At 51.5% G+C, this 26,776-nt stretch overlaps 2 protein-coding genes across 4 annotated transcripts in view; both read right to left on the reverse strand.

The window, feature by feature from the left end:
• The window catches only part of LOC114588695 (interleukin-6 receptor subunit beta-like), a 37,189-nt gene extending 32,407 nt beyond the window's left edge, over positions 1-4,782 (reverse strand). The window contains exons 1-2 of the mRNA XM_077922041.1: positions 4,536-4,782; positions 3,541-3,679 (exon numbers count right to left, since the gene is read on the reverse strand). Of these exons, the coding sequence (XP_077778167.1) occupies positions 3,541-3,679; positions 4,536-4,782 (386 nt within the window). The remainder of the gene's footprint in view (positions 1-3,540; positions 3,680-4,535) is intronic.
• On the reverse strand, positions 1,778-26,725 carry MIER2 (MIER family member 2). Of its 3 annotated transcripts, none has more exons than XM_028713633.2 (13): positions 26,672-26,725; positions 18,438-18,525; positions 17,794-17,954; positions 16,403-16,528; positions 16,061-16,178; positions 15,002-15,108; positions 12,521-12,590; positions 11,675-11,826; positions 10,419-10,500; positions 9,577-9,671; positions 8,069-8,172; positions 6,692-6,828; positions 1,778-5,590 (listed from the first exon to the last, which is right to left on the reverse strand). In XM_028713633.2, the coding sequence occupies exons 1-13, from the start codon at positions 26,678-26,680 to the stop codon at positions 5,130-5,132; spliced, it is 1,710 nt and encodes a 569-aa protein (XP_028569466.2). In that variant the 5' UTR covers positions 26,681-26,725; the 3' UTR covers positions 1,778-5,129. The 3 variants fall into 3 exon arrangements, with proteins under 3 accessions (XP_028569466.2, XP_028569464.2, XP_028569467.2); XM_028713631.2 differs by having other exon boundaries at positions 16,061-16,184; XM_028713634.2 differs by lacking the exon at positions 26,672-26,725 and having other exon boundaries at positions 16,061-16,184; positions 18,407-18,509.
• Positions 26,726-26,776: the final 51 nt, after the last annotated feature.

The raw sequence follows: 26,776 nt of genomic DNA on the forward strand, positions 1-26,776 counted from the left end.
CGTCCTGGATTATTTAAACCAAAAGGCTTACCCAAGCTTCCCTTTTTAAGCTGTGAAGGAATGGCACTCTGCTGAACTCACAAATGTGAGGAAGGACGATACCTAATAAATAGTTCCTTTCCTAGCATCTTTTCACATTCCTACAATTATGATACAGTGGTACCTCGGGTTAAGTACTTAATTCGTTCCGGAGGTCCGTACTTAACCTGAAACTGTTCTTAACCTGAAGACCACTTTAGCTAATGGGGCCTCCAGCTGCCGCCGCACCGCCAGAGCACGATTTCTGTTCTCGTCCTGAAGCAAAGTTCTTAACCCGAGGTAGTATTTCTGGGTTAGCGGAGTCTGTAACCTGAAGCGTATGTAACCCGAGGTACCACTGTATCGGCAGGTTGGGATGCGACCATTGCCGCTTACTCTTTGGAGCAATGAATAAGTTTACGGACAGAGCACCATCTTATGTAGTGGGTGCGAAGTTTTTCTGGGGCTGAGGGCCGGATTCACTTTCTGGGCAACTTCCTGAGGGCCGAATGCCAATTGGAGAGCAGAGTGGTGCAAATTTTACCTTTGCACAGAAGGCCACCTTCTACAAATAAACATCCTCTGCGGGTGGCACTGTGGGTTAAATCACAGAGCCTAGGACTTGCCGATCGGAAGGTCGGCGGTTCGAATCCCTGCAATGACGGGGTGAGCTCCCGTTGCCCAGTCCCTGCTCCTGCCAACCTAGCGGTTCGAAAGCACATCAAAGTGCAAGTAGATAAATAGGTACCGCTCCGGCGGGAAGGTAAACGGCGTTTCCGTGCACTGCTCTGGTTCGCCAGAAGCGGCTTAGTCCTGCTGGCCACATGACCCAGAAGCTGTACACAGGCTCCCTCGGCCAATAAAGCGAGATGAGCGCCGCAACCCGAGTCGGCCACGACTGGACCTAATGGTCAGGGGTCCCTTTACCTTGCCCAGGCAAGGAGGAAGCATGATCAGTGTTTGGAGTCACATTTCCAGCGAGACACAAAAAACACTCAAGGAGGGGGCAGGGCAGAGCAGGCAAGGGGTGTGGCCTGTGGAAAGGGGCGTGTCCTGACAAAAGGGGAGTAGCATCAGGAGAGTACCAAGGGCCATAGAGTTTTGGAGGGCCACATTCAGCCACTAAGACACTGTAACCCAAGTTTCCACGGCGGTGCTGAAGGTTTAAAAGGTTTCCACCTACGTTTGGATACAGCCAGGTACCATTTTGAATCAAGATCACAGGTGGGTGCCTTTCCAGACTGCACCAAACGTAACTAAATTTTTCCTAATGGCCCCTTCCAATATCCTGGCCAAACTTTGCATGGCAGTTCCTGGGATGGAGGAGCAGGAGCTCACCTGTGTTTTGGATGCTGTTTTTGAATCGAGGGGGCTGACCGAACCTCTCAAAACCGCAGTGGTTTTTTGCTGTTAGAATTCCAGAGCGAAAGAAGAAGAAGAGTTTGGATTTGATATCCCGCTTTATCACTACCCGAAGGAGTCTCAAAGCGGCTCACATTCTCCTTTCCCTTCCTCCCCCACAACAAACACTCTGTGAGGTGAGTGGGGCTGAGAGACTTCAGAGAAGTGTGACTAGCCCAAGGTCACCCAGCAGCTGCATGTGGAGGAGCGGGGAAGCGAACCCGGTTCACCAGATTACGAGTCCACTGCTCTGAACCACTACACCACACTGGCTCTCAGCAGAAAGCAACTGCTGCTGGCATTATCTGCGGGAGGAGAAATAAGTAAATAAAAACTCGACTCTTTCGTCTGTTTTCCCCCCCACGTTGTCGTTTCCTCCAACGTAGGCTTTATAATTAAATAAATAAATGAAGGGTAATTCAAGGCAGTTTTCACTTCACAGTGGAGAGACCCTTCGCGCTTTCTCACCAGAACGTGTCAGTGGCGCGCCCGGGGTGCGGTGTATCGGAATCACGTTCACGACATCCCTTCCCCTCCCTGAGAGGCGGAAGGAAGGGAAGCGGGAGAGGAAAGCTGTTGGTCTGCCTCCCCCTTTCGTGGAACACCCCGTCGCCCCAAGACACACATAAGTTTCCGCGGCATATATATATATCTATATATCTATATATATATATATAGATATATATATATATATGTATGTATCCCGCTTCCCCACAACCTGTAAACAAACATTTTTTTCTGCGGGGAGAGGGGTGGGTGGGAAAGAATACATTTATAAATTAGACATATTAAAATATGAAATTGGGGGGGGGGGTCGAGAAGGGAGAGAAATGAAATAGGAGATAGGTAACAAGATGGCAAGAGAGTCAGTGGAGAGAAAGTCTCCTAAATGTTGCAAGAAAGGATCCCGTAAATAAATAATAAAAAAGGGATATTATGAACGGGTGAGGGTGCTTCATGGGCAGCTAAGTGGGTCGAATTTCACTTCCCCCCTTTTTTTACAGAGGCTGCTCGGGCGGATGGGGTAGGGAAACATATCCCTGTGTAAACCCAGAGGCGTTATTTGGGTGCAGCGCAGTGGACAGACACAAACCGATTTCTTAAAAGTTCCAGGAACCGGAGATCTCTCCGTTGCTGTTTCGTCTGACTACCATTGTAGTCAATGGAATAGCCATAAGTTCTGGGACTTTTAGAGGCAGCTGGCCGGGCAAAGGATGCGCAGCTCACACCTGGGTGATTTGAGGAAATAGGCCGGGTACCACTGCGTTATTTACCGCAGGGATGGAGACGTGACTGTTTTCCTAAGGTCTCCTCTACGGTCTATACGGGAATGCCAACAGATTTGAGTGGGGGAGATTTGAGTGCAAAGGAAATTATGCAACCCTACAGCAGCACCTCTGGCTTGTATCCAGAGCACTCATGGAAAGAAAACTGCACCCCTGAGAGCTGTGAACGGGCTGTGTCTGGGGGAAGGTCCAGATTGGACGGGCATGAACTAAAGGAAGCAAAAGTGGGAGTAGGTGGGCAGAGAGAGAGGAGGAAGCAGAATACTTAAGGCCCAACGGAATGTGTGGCCCTACTTCAGCTGCAAAACGCTACACCAAAGGAAAACTGAAAGCCATCAGTCCTCATTGACGCCTCATAGTCAAGATGGCCACAGGGGCAGCCGATGGAATAGCGGCGACCCGGGATAACTTGCAAGTGCAAGGGTGGTATTAGATACCCATTGCACAACTCACTTATAGGAGTTTTCCGGCAGCTGCGTCTTCGCCAAGTGCTGTGAATCTTCAAAGTGGGCACGGATGCGAATTTGAGTCTCACTTGAGCTGGTGCCACAACGCAACGTGCTCTGTTTTGCTGGGTCCGTGACCACAAGCCCCACATTAAACGAGCCCTCTCTAGCTCTCTTAATCTGCCGCCCGACTCCCTGATCAGAGCCGGCACGACACTTGTGCAAGACTCTCCCCTGCCTTTTGCACGGCGGGCGTGAACCGTGCAACAGGAGGCTCGTGCGCTAACCACGATTGCTGCCGCTAGCATCAATGGAGGCCAACGAAGCGATTATTAGAGGCTGCAATCCACGGCTACCAACTGCCACCTGGAAACTGCAGGGTGGTGTACCAAGGTTTATGCAGGGAGACGGACACAGGAGAGAGGTGCAGGAAGTTGTCTCCACATCTTATCAGCTCCCGCAGTTTGGAAGAAAAGCCCCTAGTTGCATGACCAAGAAAGGAGTGAATGGCCAGGTGGACGACCGATGCTTGAGGGGTGGGCGGAATTAGGTTAAGGGTATGTATGCTGCCACAAACCACCATCGCCCTACACCACAAAATGAAAATGATGGGGGGGGGGGTATACCGTATTACCAGCAACAAGGAAAAAAACTTCCCCATGGCTGAGGTTGAGAAAAATGGAAGAGGGAGACAAGGAGGTTTGAATGGCACGGAGTCCGTCCTCGTAGTATTCTGCCAGCTGGCCGAACCGGGCAAGGTTGGGGGGACAGGACGGGACACCCACGTTTCATGCTCTCTCTCACGCACAGAACGCACGTATACCTCCCTCCCCGGAGTCTCAGTTTGGCACTCCAACTGGCGGCCCTGTGCTCCTGCCGCCACCCGGCTGCCTCTCTTCTGGCAAAAGCAAACGCGCAGATTCTTGCTGGCTTTCGGACGCCTGGTCTCGCGACCCGCCACGGCGAATGTCAACCCCTGGAGCGCCCCGCCCCACACCCCGCCTGAGAGCTGTGGAGTTTTGGCAACAGGGCCAGGGAGCCTTCTTCCGTTCTGCCCCTCCTTGTCCTCCCCATCCCCGGAAACCGATGCATCCTCGGAAGGCTGCGACGTGCGGATTACCGTCTTCGCAATGCAGGGTGCTGTTGGAGGGGCTGACGTTTCTCCCTCTGCCAAGAAGGCGGGTCCCGATAAGAGGGTGCCTTAAAAAAAGGCCTGGGGCGGTGTGCTTGCGTAGGGATGAAAGCGGGAGCAGGGTGGCGATTCCACCCACCCTATGGCAAACCAGGATGCGGCCGCAAGGTTTGGCAAAAAGGAACGTCCCCCGCCGCTACTGAAAACGAAACTAAACAGAGGTGCCGCCACAACTGAAGGAAAGTGCCTAACTCAGCTTGCTTTGCACCTTCGGGACCAGTTGTGTTCCACGTCCGCTCGTGCTGTGCGTGAAAGCTTTCCACCCCACCGATACATCTCCTTCTCTAAAAGTGCTCCTGGCAACCCTCTCTATTTCTGCGGCCTCCCGCATTGCGCCGGGGGGTTTTCTCGGCTGGCGATGCTGGATATCCAGCTTGCCCAGGGCGGGGTTGTTGGGGAGGAAGACTTCGTCTGCCCCCTGCATGGCTTTGCCCCCCATCTACAACGGCCCCATGGGGGTCACAGGTTCCCCTCCATCGGCTTTCTCTCTCTCTCTCTTTTGCAAAGCTGTGCGAGAGAGTACGACGGAGGCGTTTGGTTTAGCCAGAGGGACGTCGAGCACAGGGGCAGGAAGAGCAGCGGGCGCCCCTTCCGCCCCCCGCGATTTGGAAAGGCGAGGACCGGACGGCTCTTGACCGGCGCTCGTGGCCCCGGGGGAGTGTGCGGGGGAAGGAAGGGTGACGATAGGCTGACCCGTCTCCGTGCCCCCTCCCCAAAGGGCAATTCCACACAGTCCTGCCAGAGTCAGCTCTCGTCCGTCAGCGGACCCCTACGCAGAGGCTGCAGTCACTGAGACAAGGACTCCGAGTGACCCCTGGGAGCTGGGCAGGCCTGCTGAGTGGCCAGGAAGCTATTTACATCTCCAATGCCAAGGAGGCTGAAATCCGGGACCGATAAGGACACTTGAGAGGGGGCCACCAACGTCTCTGGATCCCTGCCCAGTCCCACGTGGCCGGAAATTAAAGGCAGCCCCTCCGCGACGTTCCCGGGGAGGGTGAAGTCCACGGCAAGGGCATTCCCCGAGCACCGCAGTGGCTCCTGTTTGCTGGCTGCGGCCACCTGGTAGAAGCCGGCTTCGCGGGGGTTCGGCGGGCGCTGCAGGAAAGCGGGCGCCCGGCTGCCGGCAGCGGCTTCCTCGGCGGGGTCGAAGGAACAGTTTGTTTCCGAAGGGGTGCTGTACTCGTAGCCGTGGCCCGACTCACTCGTGCTGCCCAAACTGCACGCTGCGCTCTCGATGCTCAAAGGTTCTGTGCGGGGGGGGTGGGGGGAGAGACACAAAAGCCTGGTTCACACATCACAGGTACTTGATTTCAACTACTGCACACTCTAAAAACGGGAGTCACCAAGACAGGGCCTTTTCGGTGGCGGTGCCCCAGCTGGGAATGCCCTCCCACCTAGCAAGGTTGCTATTTCGGGAGAAAACCGATTTATATCAATTGAACCAAAATATCTTTTGAATTCCCAAAGTCATGTTAGAACATTTTCACCCCCCTCATTTTTGGAATCTGAAAGCTGAAAAATCCATCATGTCCTACTGTAGGGTGATGACAGCGTTACAATTTCACGAAACAGTAGTACCTCGTTTTGCGACCGGGTTCCGTTCCAGAGCCCCAGTCGCTGGCTGAAAAGGACGCTGGACAAAGCACCGCGTCTGCGCACATGCGTGGATCGGTTTGTGCTTCTGTGCATGGGGCGACACGGAAGTAACCCGTTCCGGTACTTCCGGGTTTGCCACGGACGTTTGAAGGAACGGGCGCTCAACGAGGCGGACACTAGACAAGGTACCACTGGATAGCAAGCTTACTTGATATAACGAGACAGTGATTTGTCATTTTTGCGGGTACTTTTAAGTTACTTGTACATTGCTTAAAGGTAAAGGGTAAAGGGACCCCTGACCATTTGGTCCAGTCATGACCGATTCTGGGGTTGCAGCGCTCATCTCGCTTTATTGGCCGAGGGAGCCGGTGTACAGCTTCCGGGTCATGTGGCCAGCAGGACTAAGCCACTTCTGGCGAACCAGAGCAGCGCACGGAAATGTCGTTAACTTCCCACTGGAGTGGTACCTATTTATCTACTTGCACTTTGACGTGCTTTCAAACTGCTAGGTTGGCAGGAGCAGGGACTGAGCAACGGGAGCTCACCCCGTTGCGGGGATTCGAACCACCGACCTTCTGATTGGCAAGCCCTAGGTTCTGTGGTTTAACCCACAGCACCACCCGCGTCCCTGTACACTGCTTAGACTACTGTAATTAAGCAGCAACGTAAGTTGTAGTAAATGACAAATAAACGTGCTTTTACAGGACTCAGGAGTTTTGAAAACCAAACAAGGGTAATTCCGACCAGCCTACCTGTGCTTTCGATTGCCAGGTGATCTGGGTTGAAACGAGAGTCGAGGCATCCAGTGGACGAAGGGATGGGTGGGGAACTTCGCGAACGACTGGCACTTTCTACTTCGCCACCATCCAAAAAATTATCCACGTAATCCCTACAGGTTGGGGGGAAGCAAAACAAAACGCCTTTGCAGATTATGACGCTGTGTCCCCCTCTGCTTTAACCAATTATGGGGTGGGGTGGTTATCAAGGGGCATCCAAGCCCCACATTTTCAGGCCTACACATTTGGAATTACAAGCGGTGACAAACAAACAAACAAACAGACAGACAAACAAACAAACAGACAGACAAACAAACAAACAAACAAACAAACAAACGCACTCTGAGAATAGTGCCTGCATGTTTTGCATTCTATATCAGGTTCTACAAATCCAGGTCCTTTTTTTTAAAAAAAAAAGAACGGGAATATTGGGCGGGGGGTGCCCTCCTGCAGAGTGGGGAGCAGCCCGTGACCGTGCAGCATGTGTGGCACAGGAAGAAGCAAAGATCACCAGTGTCAAAGCGATGATTCTTCAACATCAACTTTGTCGGACTGGTCGTGTTGTGTGGATGCCTGACTATCGTCTTCCAAAGCAACTCCTCTACTCCGAACTCAAAAATGGAAAGCGTAATGCTGGTGGTCAACAAAAGACTCTCTCAAGGCAAATCTTTAAAAACGTGGTATAACCACCGACAACTGGGAAACACTGGACTGTGAGCACTCCAATTGGACAACAGCCTTTACCGAAGATGTCATGGGCTTTGAAGACGCTCGAGCTCAGAACAAAAAGGAGAAATGTGCTAAGAGGAAGGCACGCTTGGCAAACCCTCACCGGGATCAACTCCAGAGCACACGGAAACACCGCTTACCTTCCCGCCACAGCAATACCTCTTTATCTACTTGCACTGGCGTGCTTTCGAACTGCTAGGTTGGCAGGAGCTGGGACCGAGCAACGGGAGCTCACCCCGTCGCGGGGATTCGAACCACCGATCTTCTGATCGGCAGGCCCAAGAGGCTCAGGGGTTTAGACCACAGAACCACTTGCGTCCCAGTTGTCCGGGGGGGGGGGGGTGTCGCTCCTTCTGCTAAAGCTTAAATGCTTCCAGATTAAATGGGGGCACCTGCCAGTTTTCCTCTCCTACTTCCAAATCTCCCTCTCCCTCCTACTTCCTTTCCCTCCCTTCCACTTCCTAGTGTTCCTCTCCCCCTGTCTTCCCCTCTTCTGTTTCCTGGCCTTCAGCTCCTTCTCCAACTCAAGCCCCTGGGCCTGCGATTCACCCGGTGCTGTGGACACGGGCCCCAACACTCCACCCAGCTCCCACGATGCTCCAGGGTGGCGGTAGGGGAACATACTTCTTCCTTCCAAACCGCGTCTGCTGGGTGAAGTAGTCGTAGCGCTCTGATTTCTTCCACATGTAATAGTACTCCACACATTCACCTACCGACCGGGTGCGGACCTGCGGGAAAAAGGGAGGAGAGGGAAAAGGTTAGGACAAGTCACGGCTTCTGGAACACCTCTCAGGAGCGACATTTCTGCAGGGATTGCCATACGTCCGGGATTTCGAAGGCGGAAGTGACGTCCAGGGGCGATTCCCGGAAGGTGGCGGTTTGTCCTGGATCTTCGGCAAGTAAACCGAGAAATCGCGGATTTTTTTGGGTGGGAAAAAAAAGCTCACCAACTTTGGGGGTGTCCTGGTTTTTTTTGCTTTTTGAAATATGGCAACCCCACGCTTGTGTGAACAGAGCACACGTCCCAGAATCCTCTAGGAAGCACTAGGCTTACATAACATTTTTTTTCTGGGGTGGGGGGAAGGAAGGGGCAGGATGCCTGAGAGACAGTGTGCAAAGGGTTCTCTCCAACACAAAAGAATACTACTTCACATTTCTGTAGCACACAGGTTACCAATATTTTTAGGCCCATGGGCCCACCTGACATTGGGGTGTGTATGTGCGTGTCATGGAAGCCACCCATAGGGTTGCCAGTTCAGGAACATCCCAGGCGCTGAGATTTCGGGGACCAAACTTGAGACCCAAGTTCCTGCTGTGCTGAACCTTGCAAGCTTCACGCAGTCTTCATAATTAAGCAAACATGCAAAAGAATAAAGACATTCCTGCCCACCTAAAGGAAAACTTCGGGTCAGCCCTGGAGGTCTTGAGACCCCACCCCCTCCCTGAGAGACAGAAATAGAGAAAGCTCATACAGTGGTACCTTGGGTTACATACGCTTCAGGTTACATATGCTTCAGGTTACAGACTCCGCTAACCCAGAAATAGTAAACTCGGGTTAAGAACTTTGCTTCAGGATGAGAACAGAAATCGTGCTCCGGCGGCGTGGCAGCAGCAGGAGGCCCCATTAGCTGAAGTGGTGCTTCAGGTTAAGAACAGTTTCAGGTTAAGAACGGACCTCCGGAACGAATTAAGTACTTAACCCAAGGTGCCACTGTACAGTAATACCTTGGATCCCGAATGGATGTTTTGGCTCCCGAACGATTGAACCCAGAACGAGTGTTCCGGTTTGCGAACGTTTTTTGGAACCCAAATGTCCGACGGGTCTTCCACAGCGCTTTGGAAGTCGAATGGACTTCCGGAACGGATTCCGTTCGACTTCTGAGGTACGACTGTACATGCATACATGCACACTTTATTTTCCAAGGGATCTGGGTGCGAGACCCAGTGCAATTACTCCGAGCCTTGAAAAGCACATCGAGCTAGAAGCAGAAGTTGCAAACCGTGTCTGTCTCCCAGACCTCCTCCTACAGCTCTATGGGCATTTTTAAGGGTTATTCCTCTTTTCCCGGGCTTCACTCGTGATTGTAGGGAGACCCGCTGTCCCGGGCGACATACACACGACGGCCAACTACCTTGTTTGCTTGGATGAGGTGAAAGTTCTTTCCGTGGACCCGGAACCCGTGTTCGAAATTCCTGCATTCCTCTTCGCTCCAGGCACAGAGCTCATCTGTAGCGGAGGCAACGGGGGGAGTTATTTGTGACAGATGCCTGCTGAAAGTTTGCAGAACTTCTCCAATAGATGTTTCTCTGTGTGACTGAAGAGTTCTCCATAGCTGTCAACCGTCCCTTATTTGATGGGAAAGTCCCTTATCCCAGTGCCGTGTCCCGCTGCTGTCCCTTATTGATGATGTCCCTTAAATTTCCCGGGTTTCAAAGGAAGCAGCTCCTCTCCCTCCCTCCCTGCTGGCCAAGGAGGAGGGAAGCTCCAACTGTGTTGCTTGGCTGCGTTGCTCACCCAATAAGGAGTCTAAGAACGACTGGGGGGTGGAGCTTGCATGCCTTGTGCCAATCAAATCGGCTGCGTTGCCTGGGGACTCGCCTTTGCTCAGCGCTTCCCAGCAGAGAGGTGATGGTGGTTTTCCTTGCTGCATCCCCTTTGCCGGGTTGCTGCGCTGTGGGAACCACCGCTTGAGGCTTCGTTTGGCTGCTGGCTGGGCTTTCTGCCTTTGGCTCGGAGGGGCTCAGAAGTTGAACATACCTGTGCTTGGAAAATCCCTTATTTTGACTGCTGATCCCTTATTTTCAAGGCTGCTGGTCCCTTACTTTCAAATCTGTAAGTTGACAGCTATGGAGTTCTCCCCGCCCGCACATCCACCAAGCTCCTTGGAGAGAAGGATGCGTTGATAATGTCTCCCTTGGGAAAGCCAACAGGGCTGGGGAGGGGGATTATTCCCTACCCCCCGGAATCTCTCACCTCGAATGACCTTCACGTTGAACCGGAGTCTCCGCAGCGCTTCTTCGGCGTTGAAGTTGCACTTCACCAGTTCGTACAGCGCCTATGGAGCAAAAAGAAGCATGTCTTAGAGAAGCGGGGAACTTCAGCGCCGTCAGTCCGGTCCTGTGGAACGCCCTGCCACTAGAGTTCCAGCAGGAACCTTCTGTGACAATTTCTAAACGCTTGTCGAAAACGTTTCTGTTCCACCAGGCCTATGCAGGCAATTAAGATTACATCCTTCCAAACAGTTAATAGATAACCTGTTGCTAACTTGTTAATGGTTTTAGGGTATGTTTTTGTGTTTGTATTGCTATAATTGCTATAAAAGGGACACGGGTGGCGCTGTGGGTTAAACCACAGAGCCTAGGACTTGCCAATCAGGTGGTCGGCGGTTCGAATCCCCGCAATGACGGGGTGAGCTCCTGTTGCTCGGTCCCTGCTCCTGCCAACCTAGCAGTTCGAAAGCACGTCAAAGTGCAAGTAGAGGTACCGCTCCAGCAGGAAGGTAAAAGGTTTTTCCGTGCGCTGCTCTGGTTCGCCAGAAGCGGCTTAGTCCTGCTGGCCACATGACCCGGAAGCTGTACGCCGGCTCCCTCGGCCAATAAAGCAAGATGAGCGCCGCAACCCCAGAGTCGGGCACGATTGGACCTAATGGTCAGGGGTCCCTTTACCTTTAATTGCTATAAATAATAAAACCATTACAGTGGTACCTCAGGTTAAGTGCTTAATTCGTTCCAGAGGTCCATTCTTAACCTGAAACTGTTCTTAACCTGAAGCACCACTTTAGCTAATGGGGCCTCCTGCTGTTGCCGTGCCGCCGGAGCACGATTTCTGTTCTCATCCTGAAGCAAAGTTCTTAACCTGAAGCACTATTTCTGGGTTAGCGGAGTCTGTAACCTGAAGCGTATGTAACCTGAAGCGTATGTAACCTGAGGTACCACTGTATTATTGTTAATTATTCATCCAACAACAGCTGGGGGCCCAAGTTCGAGAAACATTGCTTTACAGGATACTTTGGGGAAAGACATGACTGTTTAAAGTGGCATGAAACGGCTTTAAAAATATAGAGCACAGATGGGGCCTAAGGAGAGGAAAGAACGGAGTAGACTCAGGCAGAGAGGCGGCAGGCAGACTCTTCTGCAATGGCGAGGCCTCACAGGAGCTTTCAAGATGGATTTGTATCTCACGGCACACTGCCACCTCACGCGCCGTTTGGGAACGAACACTGAACTCACTTGCTCATTGTCCTTGACCGTGTCCCCCTCTGCAAGGCTGGCGTTCGAGACTTCGTCCCACCTTCTCTTTATGGCTCGGTAAAGGAACTCTTCCACTTCCCTCTCGGGGAGGATGTTCGGGTCCCAAAGAAGCTGGTCGTCGTTTTCGTAGACTGGGAGAGAGGAAACATCGGAGGGCGGGTCTGAGATCGAGGGCCCAGAGCAAATGCCTTTGCCTTCCACTAAACCGGCTGGCGGCTGAGTGACACAGACTGTGGGGTGGACACCCTCCCCTCCAAAGCCACCCCAGAACCAAGTGGGTTGTGGCGACAGGAGGAACGGAAAGGCGCATGCCTCCTCGACCGAGCCCGCTCGCCCACACGGAATCCCTGCTCACCTGTGGCGACCAGGCGAGGAATCAAATGCGAAGGATGCCTTTTTTATACAGTGGTACCTCGGGTTAAGTACTTAATTCGTTCCGGAGGTCCGTTCTTAACCTGAAACTGTTCTTAACCTGAAGCACCACTTTAGCTAATGGGGCCTCCCGTTGCTGCCGCACTGCACGATTTCTGTTCTCATCCTGAAGCAAAGTTCTTAACCTGAAGCACTATTTCTGGGTTAGCAGAGTCTGTAACCTGAAGTGTATGCAACCTGAAGCATATGTAACCCGAGGTATACCACTGTATATAAAAGTTCCTTCTCTTAGAAAGAGGACGCTGGCATTTCCCAAGGAGCTAAATTCTACTCTCCCCTGATGTGCACACACACACACACAAACACACACACACACACACACACACACACGGCTGGCTGGGATGAAGATGAAGTCCGGAGCATGTCAGGGCCCAATGGGTGAAGTTTGCCTACCTTTTTCGCCATGCCTGTTCAGGTGGAGGAGAGGAACAGCTGCCTGGTATTGAGGACCAACCATGATCTCCTGTGAGCGAAATAATAACAAAAATCTGAAGAAGTGTGCATGCACACGAAAGCTCATACCAAGAACTAACTTAGTTGGTCTTTAAGGTGCTACTGGAAGGAATTTTTTTTGTTTTGACTATGGCAGACCAACACGGCTACCTATCTGTAACAACAGCAGGATCATTCAATTCAATTCAATTCAATTCAATTCAATCCTCGCCTCTCCTGCTTCTGGGAGGTAAGCTGGGAGGGGAGAACCTCTTCCATATCTATCTATCTATCTATCTATCTATCTATCTATCTATCTATCTATCTATCTATCTCTATCATCTATCTATCTATCTATCTATCTATCTATCTATCTATCTATCTATCTATCTATCTATCTATCTATCTCTATCATCTATCTATCTATCTATCTATCTATCTATCTATCTATCTATCCATCTACCTATATATCTAGGTAAAGTTAAAGGGACCCCTGACCATTAGGTCCAGTCGTGGCCAACTCTGGGGTTGCGGCGCTCATCTCGCTTTACAGCTTCCGGGGTCATGTGGCCAGCAGGACTAAGCTGCTTCAGGCGAACCAGAGCAGCGCACGGAAACGCCGTTGACCTTTCCGCCGGAGCGGTACCTATTTATCTACTTGCACTTTGACGTGCTTTCGAACTGCTAGGTTGGCAGAAGCAGGGACCGAGCAACGGGAGCTCACCCCGTTGCGGGGATTCGAACCGCCGACCTTCTGATTGGCAAGTCCTAGGCTCTGCGGTTTAACCCATAGCGCCACCTGCGCTAGATATAGATAACAACACGCCACCTGCGCTAGATATAGATAACAACAACAACATTTTATTATTTATACCCAGCCCATCTGGCTGGGTTTCCCCAGCCACCCTGGGCGTCTCCCAACAGAATATTAAAAACATGATAAAATATCAAACATTAAAAACTCCCCTAAACAGGGCTGCCTTTCAGATGTCTTTTAAAAGTCAGATACAGTTGTTTATTTCCTTGACATCTGGTGGGAGGGCGCCACTACCGAGAAGGCCCTCTGCCTGTTTCCCTGCAACCTCACTTCACGCAGCAAGGGAACCGCCAGAAGGCCCTCGGAGCTGGACCTCAGTGTCTGGGCTGGACAATGGGGGTGGAGACGCTCCTTCAGGGATACTGAGCCGTTTAGGGCTTTAAAGGTCAGCACCACCAATTGTGCTCGGAAACGTACTGGGAGCCAATGTAGGTCTTTCAGGACCGGTGTTACATGGTCTTGGCGGCTGCTCCCAGTCACCAGTCTAGCTGCCGCATTCTGGATTAGTTGTAGTTTCCGGGTCACCTTCAAAGGCAGCCCCCCGTAGAGGACAATAGGCGACACAACTCTTTTGTTCCTCCAACTATTTTCCTGACTGCTTATTTATCCCTTCCTGAAGGAACGGAAGAAAACGGTAAATGCCGTGAGAGAGGTCCCACCACACACCTTGGGAAAACCAAGATGGGCAAGGTTTCCAGGAAGTGTTTTAAGTACGATTGTAAGCCAGCAAGGGATCAATGACCTGCCCAGAAAAACCTAGTCCTACTGAGATCAACCAGATCCTTTCGGCCTCCAAGCTGCCTGGTGGAAACGTCGGCTGAAGATGGGAGAAGGGGCAGCCCCCATATCGATTAAGATTCAGCAGATCTGCAAAACCTAACCGAGCTGTGAAAATGTCTGCCCAAAAAACAGACAGAGCCTAATGGGCATTTTCTTGGAAGAAAAGCAATGACAAACCTAGACAGCATCTTAAAAAGCAGAGACATCACCTTGCCAACAAAGGTCTGTATAGTTAAAGCTCTGGTTTTCCCAGTAGTGATGTATGGAAGTGAGAGCTGGACCATCAAGAAGGCTGATCGCCAAAGGATGGATGCTTTTGACTTATGGTGCTGGAGAAGACTCTTGAGAGTCCCATGGACTGCAAGAAGATCCAACCTCTCCATTCGGAAGGAAATCAGCTCTGTGCTCACTGGAAGGACAGATCCTGAAGCTGCAGCTCCAAGACTTTGGCCACCTCATGAGAAGAGAAGACTCCCTGGAAAAGACCCTGATGTTGGGAAAGATGGAGGGCGCAAGGAGAAGGGGACGACAGAGGACGAGATGGTGGGACAGTGTTCTCGAAGCTACCAGCATGAGTTTGACCAAATTGCGGGAGGCAGTGGAAGACAGGAGTGCCTGGTGTGCTCTGGTCCAGGGGGTCACGAAGAGGCGGACACGACTAAACGACTAAACAACATCAATGGGCATTTGGCTAACAGCACTCCTGAATGTTGCAATACTGGCCAAATACCATAATAGGTGAAAGAAACATCTCTCAGAATTCATTTTATCCAGGCCCCCCTCCCTGTTTCCCACCTGTCCCGATGGGGGCCGGCGAGCACCCAAGACCGGACCCAGAGGCCTACCTTCTTGCATTCGTTGGCGGGGATGGCGTCTTCTTCCGAGTCCTCGGCTGAGAAGGAGGCACACGGGGAGGAGCAGCGGCCTTTGCCTCCATCAGCCAGGAAGTTTGCTTTTTTTCCGGAAAGGGAGGAAAATGAAGAGACAACCTCAATGCATGGGAGGCATAAGGAGCGCAAGAGAAGGGCCCTGTGTCCAGAGCAGGCCCATCAATTCCGCTGTCCTCTTTGCCATTGGGGTCTACTAGAAGCCCGCAGGCAGAGAGCTGGCGAGGTGAACTGGGCCTGAGAGAGACCGCACTCGGACACATGAAGCTCACCGGATGACCCGGGGCTCTCTCAGCCTAGTCCGCCTTGCAGAGTTGTTGTGGGGATTAAACAGAGAGGAGTACCTGGGAGAGGTAAAGGTAAAGGGACCCCTGACCATTAGGTCCAGTCGTGACCCACTCTGGGGTTGCGGCGCTCATCTTGCTTTACTGGCTGAGGGAGCCGGCGTACAGCTTCCGGGTCATGTGGCCAGCAGGACTAAGCTGCTTCTGGCGAACCAGAGCAGCACACGGAAACACCGTTTACCTTCCCGCCAGAGTGGTACCTATTTATCTACTTGCACTTTGATATGCTTTCGAACTGCAAGGTTGGCAGGAGCTGGAACAGAGCAACAGGAGCTCACACCGTTGCGGGGATTCGAACCGCCGACCCTCTGATCGGCAAGTCCTAGGCTCCGTGGTTTAACCCACAGCGCCACCCACGTCCCAATGACACATGTTAATTTATCATTAAGAGCTATAACCCACACCTCTTCATACCACAGGGTGGGCGCCACCACCGAGAAGGCCCTCTGCCTGGTTCCCTGCAACCTCACTTCTCGCAGGGAGGGAACCGCCAGAAGGCCCGCGGAGCTGGACCTCAGCATCCAGCCGAGAGAAGCAAAAGCAGGGTGAGGGTCCCGGCTGGCCTTTCCTTTGTGTGTGTGTGTGTGTGTGTGTGTGTGTGTGTGTGTGTGTGTTAAATACGACTATGCCTTTGTTCCCTTTTTCTTGAGGCATCTACACGGAGAAAACTTACATCCCATCTGGTTGGGGAAAAGGTCCGAGGCGTCGTGGGAGGTGACGGAAGGGGTCAGGTCGTCGGCCGAAGACTGAGTCTCCTCTTCTTCTTCCCCAGAAAGCAGGTCCTTTGCTATCTGCTCCTGACCAGAAAGAAGGAAGGAATGGGGTTCTTGTTTTTTAAATTATTTTCTTTTATTTTGACAAAGTAATATTCATAAAAGAATAAAAATGTGCACCCCATCTCCGAGACCATTCCATTGTAACTATCCAACCTCCCAAAATGTCAACACCTCTTAAAGGTGACCCCCATGAGGAGTAGAAGCAGGGAAAGGCGGCTGGCAGTTGAAACGGGACTTACCTTATCCAGGGTCATGTCTGGAAGGTTGGGCGAGGCATCGTTGCTCTCGCTGTCCTGCTCGGAGATGGGGTCAGAGGCCTCGTAGCCGTAGAGCGCAAGCAATTCCTCAAACGGCATTTCAGAGTTCTGAACGGCAGGAGAACTTCGTCAGGAAGGGAAGGGGCTCCCTACCCCACCCCCAGAGCTATGCCGGCCAGGCAGAGGATCAAGGGGGCAGACTTGGCAGCTGAAACAGCCTGCATGTCATAGTAAACTATCGGGCGATAGGAAGCTGCCTTGAAGCAGTCAGGCCGCTGGAGCCACCAGCTGTGTCATATACAGTGGTACCTCGGGCTAAGATTTTTTGCTCTATAAGACTCACTTTCCCCCTTTTAAAAAGTAAGGGGGAATGTGTGTGCGTCTTATGGAGCGAATGCAGGCTGCGCAGCTATCCCAGAAGCCAGAACAGCAAGAGGGATTGCTGCTTTCACTGTGCAGCGGATCCCTCTTGCTGTTCTGGCTTCTGAGATTCAGAATATTTTTTTTCTTGTTTTCCTCCTCCAAAAACTAGGTGCGCCTTGTGGTCTGGTGCGTCTTATAGAGCGAAAAATACGGTAATTCGTTCCAGAGGTCTGTTCTTAAGCTGAAACTTTTCTTAACCTGAAGCACCACTTTAGCTAACGGGGCCTCCCACTGCCGCCGCCCCGCCCCATTTCTGTACTTATCCTGAAGCAAAGCACTATTTCTGGGTTAGCGGAGAATGCAACCTGAAGCGTATGTAACCCGAGGTACCACTGTAAATTTTTTCTTAAATTTACATCCTTAAGATATCAATAACTTCCCTTCTTCTCTTTCCATGGTTCATTTTACATATCATAAAAGGTAAAGGTCCCCCTGACCATTAGGTCCAGTCGTGGCTGACCCTGGGGTTGCGGCGCTCATCTCGCTTTACTGGCCGAGGGTGCCGGCGTACAGCTTCCGGGTCATGTGGCCAGCAGGAGTAAGCCGCTTCTGGCGAACCAGAGTAGCACACGGAAACGCCGTTTACCTTCCCGCCGGAGCTGTACCTATTTATCTACTTGCACTTTGATGTGCTTTCAAACTGCTAGGTTGGCAGGAGCAGGGACCGAGCATCGGGAGCTCACCCCGTCATTGCGGGGATTCGAACCGCTGACCACCTGATCGGCAAGTCCTAGGCTCTGCGGTTTAACCCATAGCGCCACCCACATCCCTTCCTGGTGGTCGTAAGGTAAAGGTAAAGAGACCCCTGACCATTAGGTCCAGTCGTGAACGACTCTGGGGGTGCGGCGTTCATCTCGCTTTATCCCGTTCGCAACCAGAGATGTTTCTTCTTCCAAAGTTTAATAAAATCTATTCAAAAGGGAGAGAGAGAAAACCACAAAGTGCCTTACCTGAGAGGCATTGAAGCTCTTCTCTAGCTCCTCCAAAGGCTTCGCTTTCCCCTGTGAGTGTTCCTGCCGCTGGTCTTCCTCAGTCTCTTCCCGCACCCCGTAGTTCTGGGAAAGGATCTCAGCCAGGTTGAAGCGGTGGTCACCTGAGCCCATAGACACCACTGCATGGAACAACGGTTGGGACAATTAAGCAGGTTCATTTCGAAGAACGCTCCTCACACGAGCAGCGACACATCACCAGGGCTGGGAGGAAATCTCCTGCCTGGCTGGTTCAGTGATTAAAAAAGGGGGTGTTGCTTTTGCAAAACGGCCCGGCAAGGGAAATTTGCAGCAAAATACTGTAGCAAATTCGCAGCAAAATACAGTCGTGCCTTGGATCTCAAACGCCTTGGCTCCTGAACAAATCGGATCCCCAATGAACGAAACCCGGAAATGAGTGTTCCGGTTTTTGGAAGGGAGTCGGGAGCCTGACAAGGTCCTCACCCTGGTTCAGAGCCAATGGAAACCAGGGACAAGGCGGATGAATATAGGGCAGATGCTCAGCGACCCACCTTCCCGCAGAGGTGAGAGCCAGGTGACGGAGGAAGGGGGAAAGGCAGAAGTCCTGCAGTACCTGGCACTAGGTAGATTCAAGATCTCCGTACCTGCCGTGGTATGAAGGCTGGGTCTCCCAGGACATAAGTTCCGCGCAGGGTAGGACACAACCCTTGGACTCTGCCTCCCAACTGAGGCCTTTAAAAAAGAAAAGCAGGACACATGGTTAGTATTTATCTATGCCTTTCTAGGATTCAAAGGGACGCAGGTGGCGCTGTGGGTTAAACCACAGAGCCTAGGACTTGCCGATCAGAAGGTCGGCGATTCGAATCCCCGCAACGGAGTGAGCTCCCCTTGCTCAGTCCCTGCTCCTGCCAACCTAGCAGTTCAAAAGCACGTCAAAGTGCAAGTAGATACATAGGTACCACTCCGGCGGGAAGGTAAACGGTGCTTTTGAACTGCTAGGTTGGCAGAAGTTGGCAGCCACCTTCCGTGCCCCAGTCTTAATTCTCCACCGTTCCTTCACAATACAGTGGTATCTCGGGTTAAGTACCTAATTCGTTCCGGAGGTCCGATCTTAACCTGAAACTGTTCTTAACCCTGAAGCACCACTTTAGCTAATGGGGCCTCCCGCTGCTGCCGTGCCGCCGGAGCACGATTTCTGTTCTCATCCTGAAGCAAAGTTCTTAACCCGAGGTACTATTTCTGGGCTAGTGGAGTCTGTAACCTGAAATGCCTGTTACCTGAAGTGCCTGTAACCCGAGGTACCACTGTAGTCAATGGGCCCGAGCGGTTTTAAGAAGCGCACAAAGGAAGCAGTCACCTTGCTGCAGAAGGGCATCGACATCGAAAGCTGCCCAGCCCACAGTGAGCATGTCACAGGGCGCACCTTGCCCTCTTAAGAAGAGAGAGCTTCTGCAGAGACGGAGTGCTGGATTTTACAAAGCAACCGTGGGAATAAGAGCTCCCTGCCTACCAGGAAAACTTTGCAAAGGAGGCTGCCTCCCAACTTAAAGGCAGGCACTCAACATGTGCTGCAATGCGCTAGTCCCTGGTGTCTCATTAGTGGCCGGCGGTGTATTCTCACCAGAGACCACCCTGTCTGCTTGCGGAAAGAATCCAGTGGATGCCAGGAATGGGAGTCGGAACAAGAGTTTCGACCCGAGAGTTTCCACGGCAGGCTGTCCTCCTCCTCTCAGAACAGGGGCTGGGGTTTCTTTGCAGCTATTTTATTTATACCGTATTTTTCGCCCTATAGGACACACTTTTCCCCCTCCAAAAATGAAGGAGAAATGTGTGTGCGTCCTATGGGGCGAATGCAGGCTTTCGCTGAAGCCTGGAGAGCGAGAGGGGTCGGTGCGTACGGACCCCTCTCGCTCTCCAGGCTTCAGGAAGCTATCCGCAAGCCTGGGGAACCCCGCGGGCTCTCCAGGCTTGCGGATAGCAGCCTGCATCCCGATTGGTGCAGATATCGGGCAGCCCCACAAGCCAGGGGGACAGCGGGAAGGCGAAGCGCCGCTATCCTGCTATTCCCCGACCTGGTTTGGAGGCTGGCGGTGGGGAGAAGCAAGCTTGCTTCTCCCCATCGCCAGCCCCACAAGCTCCGGGGACAGCAGGGCAAGCCGCTGCCCCACGGAGGCTAGGGAGGCTGTCCCTGAAGGCAGAAGAGGGAGACGGAGCGCTCCGTCTCCCTCTTCTAGCTTGGGGATGGCTGCGCAAACCTGGGGGGGGGGGGAAATAAAAATTATTTCCTTGATTTCCCCCCCAAAAAACTAAGTGCGTCCTATGGGACGGTGCGTCCTATAGGGCGAAAAATATGGTATATTGACGTTATCCCCCCACTTTTATTTGGAAAGTGCTGGTGGCGGCTCCAAACTAGACGTGCGCCAAATCTGAATACTGGAATTCCTGTAAAAACTCTTCCTTGCATAAAGGTTTCCTCCAACGTGTGATATTTTCCTCCCCCGCCCCAATTTTTTTTATTAGTTTTCGCAATATTATAAACAAACAAACACATAAAACAGACAAACATAAATCATAGCCTTATTGAAAATTAGTTATTAACTTTGTTAAGTGACTTCCTCGCTTCCCCTTGGTTGAATTTCATTGCATGTCCTTTTGGTTTTCCAAATCCCAATTTTTATGAAATCTAACTTAAACATTAACATCCTTAGATCTTCACCTTATGGAATTAAACATATTACTGTATTTTTCGCTCTATAAGACGCACCAGACCACAAGACGCACCTAGTTTTCGGAGGAGGAAAACAAGAAAAAAAATATTCTGAATCTCAGAAGCCAGAACAGCAAGAGGGATCGCTGTGCAGTGAAAGCAGTGATCCCTCTTGCTGTTCTGGCTTCTGGGATAGCTGCGCAGCCTGCATTCGCTCCATAAGACGCACACACATTTCGCCTTAATCTTTAGGAGGGAAAAAGTGAGCCTTATAGAGCAAAAAATACGGTAACACAAATAAAATCCTTAGCCCATTAAGTATCTGCAAGCTAACGTGCGATATTTTCCAATGATCGGTTACTAATATATCCCTGCTTTCTTTTTTTCAACAGAAGTCGAGATTCCAGGGGTTCCATTGCAGAATCACCACCTAGGGGGGAGATCCCACCAAAATGCGACCAGTTACAGCCCATCTCCCCTTCTTCGTAAATTTATGAGGGAGGGAAAGCGACTAATAATTAATACCCTGGGCTTTGGACACTTTGCACGCACATTTTTTTAGGACACATCTGATTTCTGTAACTTCCGAGTTGCCGGAGCAGTTCTTAATACTGCGCTTTCAATACTAATATTGTGTTTAAATGGCTGTAACCCACCCTGGGAACTTAAGATTTTAAACTGTGATTAAAAATAACGAACCATGATTCAAACAACCAAAACGATGAGAAGGTTCTGGGGACAAACTCTAACTTGGTGATCATTCAGTGCTCGTCAGCGGTGGTGGCAGATTTCAGAGGAGTCTTGGGTCAGATACCCTGAGCGGAGGCTCCCTTCCCGAGTGAGCCGAACTTCTCGGTTAAAGGCAGTGTTAAAGGTAAAGGTAAAGGTACCCCTGCCCATACGGGCCAGTCGTGACCGACTCTGGGGTTGCGTGCTCATCTCGCTTAAGAGGCCGGGAGCCAGCGCTGTCCGGAGACACTTCCGGGTCACGTGGCCAGCGTGACGAAGCTGCTCTGGCGAGCCCGCACCAGCGCAGCGCACGGAAATGAAAGGCAGTGTTAGAAACTCATATATACGCTAGGCGCCAAATGGCTCCTTAAACCAGAGTTAAAGGTAAAGGGACCCCTGACCATTAGGTCCAGTCGTGACCGACTCTGGGGTTGCAGCGCTCATCTCGCTTTATTGGCCAAAGGAGCTGGTGTACAGCTTCCAGGTCATGTGGCCAGCAGGACTAAGCCGCTTCTGGCAAACCAGAGCAGCGCACGGAAACGCCGTTTACCTTCCCGCCGGAGTGGTACCTATTTATCTACTTGCACTTTGAGGTGCTTTTGAACTGCTAGGTTGGCAGGAGCAGGGACTGAGCAACGGGAGCTCACCCCGTCACACGGATTTGAACCGCCGGCCTTCTGATCAGCAAGTCCTAGGCTCTGAGGTTTAACCCACAGTGCCACTCGCGTCCCTTAAACCAGGGTTACAAAATGGAACGCCTAGTTGCCATTTGGGAGGCTGGTCAGGTCAAAAGTTGTATTTTTCAATTTTGCTCCCGAAATTCATTCTGATCGTGCGGGTGAAATAGAACAGATAGAAATTTTACAGGGTGGGGCACGAATGTGTGAAAACGGTCCAGATCCAAGGATCCCCCAGGCACGCACCTCCAGGTGGTGGAGACGTCAGGCCGCCAGCCTGGACATCTTCATTTGGCACCTGGACATCTTCATTTGGTCGCAAGTGGCCAATAGCCAGGTGCAAAACCACAGAAGGGAGGAGAGTTGTATTTGGGTCCTGTAGACATCTGCTTGGCCCTTGTGAGGAAAAAAGATGCTGGAGCAAATGGACCACTGGCCTGATCCAGTAGGGTCTTCTTATGTTCTTATGAGAGCACAAGGCAAGTGGGGCGTATTAAACCATCTCCTCACTCTTGAAATTGGTTGCTTCCATCTTCCAAACCATTGGATCGCCTGAATGCAGCCTCTGTGCTTCTGTCTTCATTCGAAAACAACAAAGCAATTTCCCCTCCGCTATTGATGTGGTAGGGAACCTCCAGATGCTGTGGGACTCCAATTCCCATCAGCCCCGGCCAGCATGGCTAACAGTCAGGGATGATGGGAGTTGCAGTCCAGCAACAAACCTAGACAGCATCTTAAAAAGTAGAGACATCACCTTGCCAACAAAGGTCCGTATAGTAAAAGCTATGGTTTTCCCGGTAGTGATGTATGGAAGTGAGAGCTGGACCATCAAGAAGGCTGACTGCTGAAGAATGGATGCTTTTGAATTCTGGTGCTGGAGGAGACTCTGGAGAGTCCCATGGACTGCAAGAAGATCAAACCTCTCCATTCGGAAGGAAATCAGCCCTGAGTGCTCACTGGAAGGACAGATCCTGAAGCTGAGGCTCCAAGACTTTGGCCACCTCATAAGAGAAGAGAAGACTCCCTGGAAAAGACCCTGATGTTGGGAAAGATGGAGGGCACAAGGAGAAGGGGAGGACAGAGGACGAGATGGTGGGACAGTGTTCTCGAAGCTACCAGCCTAAGTTTGACCAAACTGCGGGAGGCAGTGGAAGACAGGAGTGCCTGGCGTGCTCTGGTCCATGGGTCACAAAGAGTCGGACATGACTAAGCGACTAAACAACAACAGCTGGAGAGAATGAACCCAGTTATATCCCAGCAAGCAATCGAGCCCTGAGCGTGATCTTAAGGCTCCAATCTGTTCTTGGGAGGACAAGGAGCAACTCTCAATTAAAAAATTACCATTTCCGTCATGGTTCAATCCTGATTCCCGAAGGAGTAGGATCCAGAAACGACAACCATTTCCCCCCACAGCAACAACCAGCATGGGACATAGAGGGTGATGATGGGCCCTTAATGCCACACAATGTCAGCATTCACATGGACATTGAGGTTCCACCAGAGGTGATCTCCAAAACCTACAAAGTTGGCCCAACCTCAGCCACAACACCCTCTCCCTGGAAATTAGTGTCCCACTTCAGGAGACCTTACAGCAGGGATGTCAATGTGGTGCCTTCTACATATATTTTTTGGGGGGACTACAACTCCCATCATCCCGGTCCACTGCCGCACTAACAGAGGACGATGAGATCTGTGGTCCCTACAACTTCCGGAAAGGACCAAACATTTGTGTGTCTGTGTTTCCCATGGGAAGCCCATGGCACCAGTGGTGCGATTCGGCACCCAAATCGGAAGCATGTACAGAGCCCATTTTCAAGAACCGACGCGACCCCTTTGTTTACATCTGCGTTCTGCACAGACCCAAAAAACTTATCAGAGAAAGCAAATGTATAGGGCACGGAAGCCAACTTTTAAGTCAGACACTCACAATCCAACGTGATTGTATGACTTAATAATAATAATATTTACATGCTGCCCATCTGACTTCCTCCATTATCTTTTTTTTTGTTTAAATAATATTTATTCAAAGTTTAAAGTTACAGAGAGAAAAAAACAACGATACAAAATACAAAAAAAGAATACAACAATAACAAAAAAAGAGAAAAAGAAAAAGGTATAAAAATACATTCACTTAAAATAGAATAAGAACAAATTAAGCCTTTATATAACTTTCTTCCTTTACTTATTTCCTTGACCTCCTCACACCTCCCAATTTTGCATTCTAGTTCAAATCGTTTTTTCAGCAAATTCTTCCAACCTTATTTTCATTTAAGTAATTTAATTTAGAATATTATAGTTTAACATCCTCTCTTTCATCAATTTCATCAACTCATTTTTACTTAATCCTTTATATCGTATCCACCAAAACTACCTAATTTTCTTTTTCCAACATCTTTCTAACAGTCCTTAATTTTACAATATTTTTGAAGATATATTTTAAATTTTTTCCAATCTTCTTCCACCGATTCTTCTCCTTGGTCCCGGATTCTGCCAGTCATCTCAGCCAATTCCATATAGTCCCTGACTTCCTCCATTATCACCAATTTTCTGTTTCTGGTGAGACCCTTACCAAACAAAAAAAAGGAATTCCTCTACCATTTTCTAATCATCGCTTCTCAGTCATTCCCATACGATCTCGGCCTCCACCTGTACCCCCCAAAACCCCTGCAACCCTCAAGGCAGGCCCCCAAACATGACCCACCAGCAGCAGCCTCCACCAAGGGGTCCCAAACAAAATTGGCTTGACCCTTCGAAAGCACCTGCAGTTTAACACCACCCTTAATTCTTCGCAGACGTAGCTGCATTAGGGTTCAGCCCCCAAGTGTCACCAGCCATCACAACATTTGTTTCTTGCACCTTGCTAAATAAGTAACTTTGGGGTGTTTTGGGGGGGGGGGGTTGGCTGGGAAGTGCACATTTAACGGGCCTTAAATCACTCTAGAGGGACGCGGGTGGCGCTGTGGGTTAAACCACAGAGCCTAGGACTTGCCGATCAGAAGGTCGGCGGTTCGAATCCCCGCAACGGGGTGAGCTCCCGTTGCTCGGTCCCTGCTCCTGCCAACCTAGCAGTTCGAAAGACGTCAAATTGCAAGTAGATAAATAGGTACCACTCTGGCGGGAAGGTAAACGGCATTTCTGTGTGCTGCTCTGGTTCGCCAGAAGCGACTTAGTCCTGCTGGCCACATGACCCGGAAGCTGTATGCCGGCTCCCTCGGCCAATAAAGCGAGATGAGCGCCGCAACCCCAGAGTGGGTCACGACTGGACCTAATGGTCAGGGGCCCCTTTACCTTTTAAATCACTCTTGGGGTGTTGCCTGCTGCCTCCTTAGCTTCAGGTATGCCTCTACCACTTCCCACACCGATCGCTTTCTGCACCCCCAAATTCCAGCCTCTGTTGCACCACCCTCCAGCCCCCAAAGCAGCAAGACATTCTCCACCACCGACACTCCTAAATTTGCCCTTTTCTATAAAAAGTCAATCACGCCTCTTCCAGAATCCACTGCCAGCTAGACTCTTAATTGCACCCCTCCCCTGTATGGCTTTTTTCAGGGTCGTTCCCGTTAGTTCCTCATCCCCCACCCCCCAAAAAGCATGGCAATTCGAACTCTCAACCTCGGTCCAGCCACAAAACTCCTCTCAAGTCTCAAGAACTTGACCCCACAAGTGCTGCAGTGTGACCCTCGAAGTCTCAGCTGGCCCCGAAACACCCCAACTTTGTTCCCTCCAGAGCCCCAGCTGTTTTCGTTGCTCTCCTGTGCAACCCCAAATGCTTACTCTACGCAGCCCCCCAAATTGCACCGTCTCCACCAGCACCTTCCCCTGTGGCCTAGCAAAAAACCCTCTGCAAAACCAAGGGCCCCCCAAAAACCCTCTGCAAAACCAAGTCCTTACAGGCAGAAGCTACATGCACCCCACAAAATTCCAGCTGCCGCACAGCCACTACTTAACCCCCCCCCAAAAAAATCCAATGCAAAGTTCTGCAGGCACCACTCATAAAAGCACACTTCTCTGAACCCCTAAATCTTTGCTAGGCTTCTCCAGAGACCCCAAATCGTCTCCGTAGCCGTCAGCTGCCCCCTAAGCCATCGCTGCCCCCCATTAAAAGTACCCCCGGCCCAACAGCACCCCAAAACCGAACCCCCACATAAAAGTCCAGCCACTTCGCAACTCGCAGAACCCCGAAGTTTTTGTTGCCCCCCACGACACCCGCACCCCAAAGTTTTTACTGAGCTCGCCCCCCCCAAAACACAGTCCTGATTCCTCATAGCTGGGGTCTGCACCCCCAAATCGTTGCAGCGCCCCATAAACCCCCCCCCTGGGAGCCCCAAACTTGTCACGTCGACACTCCTGGGCCCCCTAAGTGTGGGCTGGGCCCCCTAAGTGTGGGCTGGGCCCCCTAAAAGTGTGGGTTGGACCCCCACCCGACCCCCCACCCCCCAAAAAAAACTCCAGCTGCCAAATCCAGCCCCAGAAAAGTCACAACTGCTCCACCCTCGCCCCTGCACCCCATTAACCCCCCCTCAAATGTCGACCCCCCCAAAAAATAAGGGGCACAGCTTTACCTGCCTACCTGGAAGACCCCCCCCCCAAAAAAAAACCACACACCCCACCACTTCTCCCTCAAGCAGCCCCCCCAAAACAAACGCAACCCCCACCCCCCACCTCGGTGCCCCCCTCTCCCTTTTGGGGGTGGGGAGGGGGGTGGAGGAGAGACCCGACTTTTCTCTCCCCCCCCCCCGCGCTTGACACTCAAACACACACTCACCTCCGCCATAGCCGAGAGTGCGAACTGCCGAGGGGGGGGGGAGAGCCCCGGATGTGGAGCCGCCCGCTGATTGGCTGCTACGCGCAGGAGATGGGAGGGGGAGGG

This window comes from Podarcis muralis, chromosome 18 (genome assembly GCF_964188315.1).
Source record: "Podarcis muralis chromosome 18, rPodMur119.hap1.1, whole genome shotgun sequence".
NCBI lineage: Eukaryota > Metazoa > Chordata > Lepidosauria > Squamata > Lacertidae > Podarcis > Podarcis muralis.

Coding starts and splice junctions, on each gene's coding strand:
- MIER2 (XM_028713631.2), bottom strand. Junction 10,501..11,674: donor CGGTCAAGGACAATGAGCAA/GTGAGTTCAGTG, acceptor TTTGCTCCATAG/GCGCTGTACGAACTGGTGAA. Junction 9,672..10,418: donor CAACGTGAAGGTCATTCGAG/GTGAGAGATTCC, acceptor CCTCCGCTACAG/ATGAGCTCTGTGCCTGGAGC.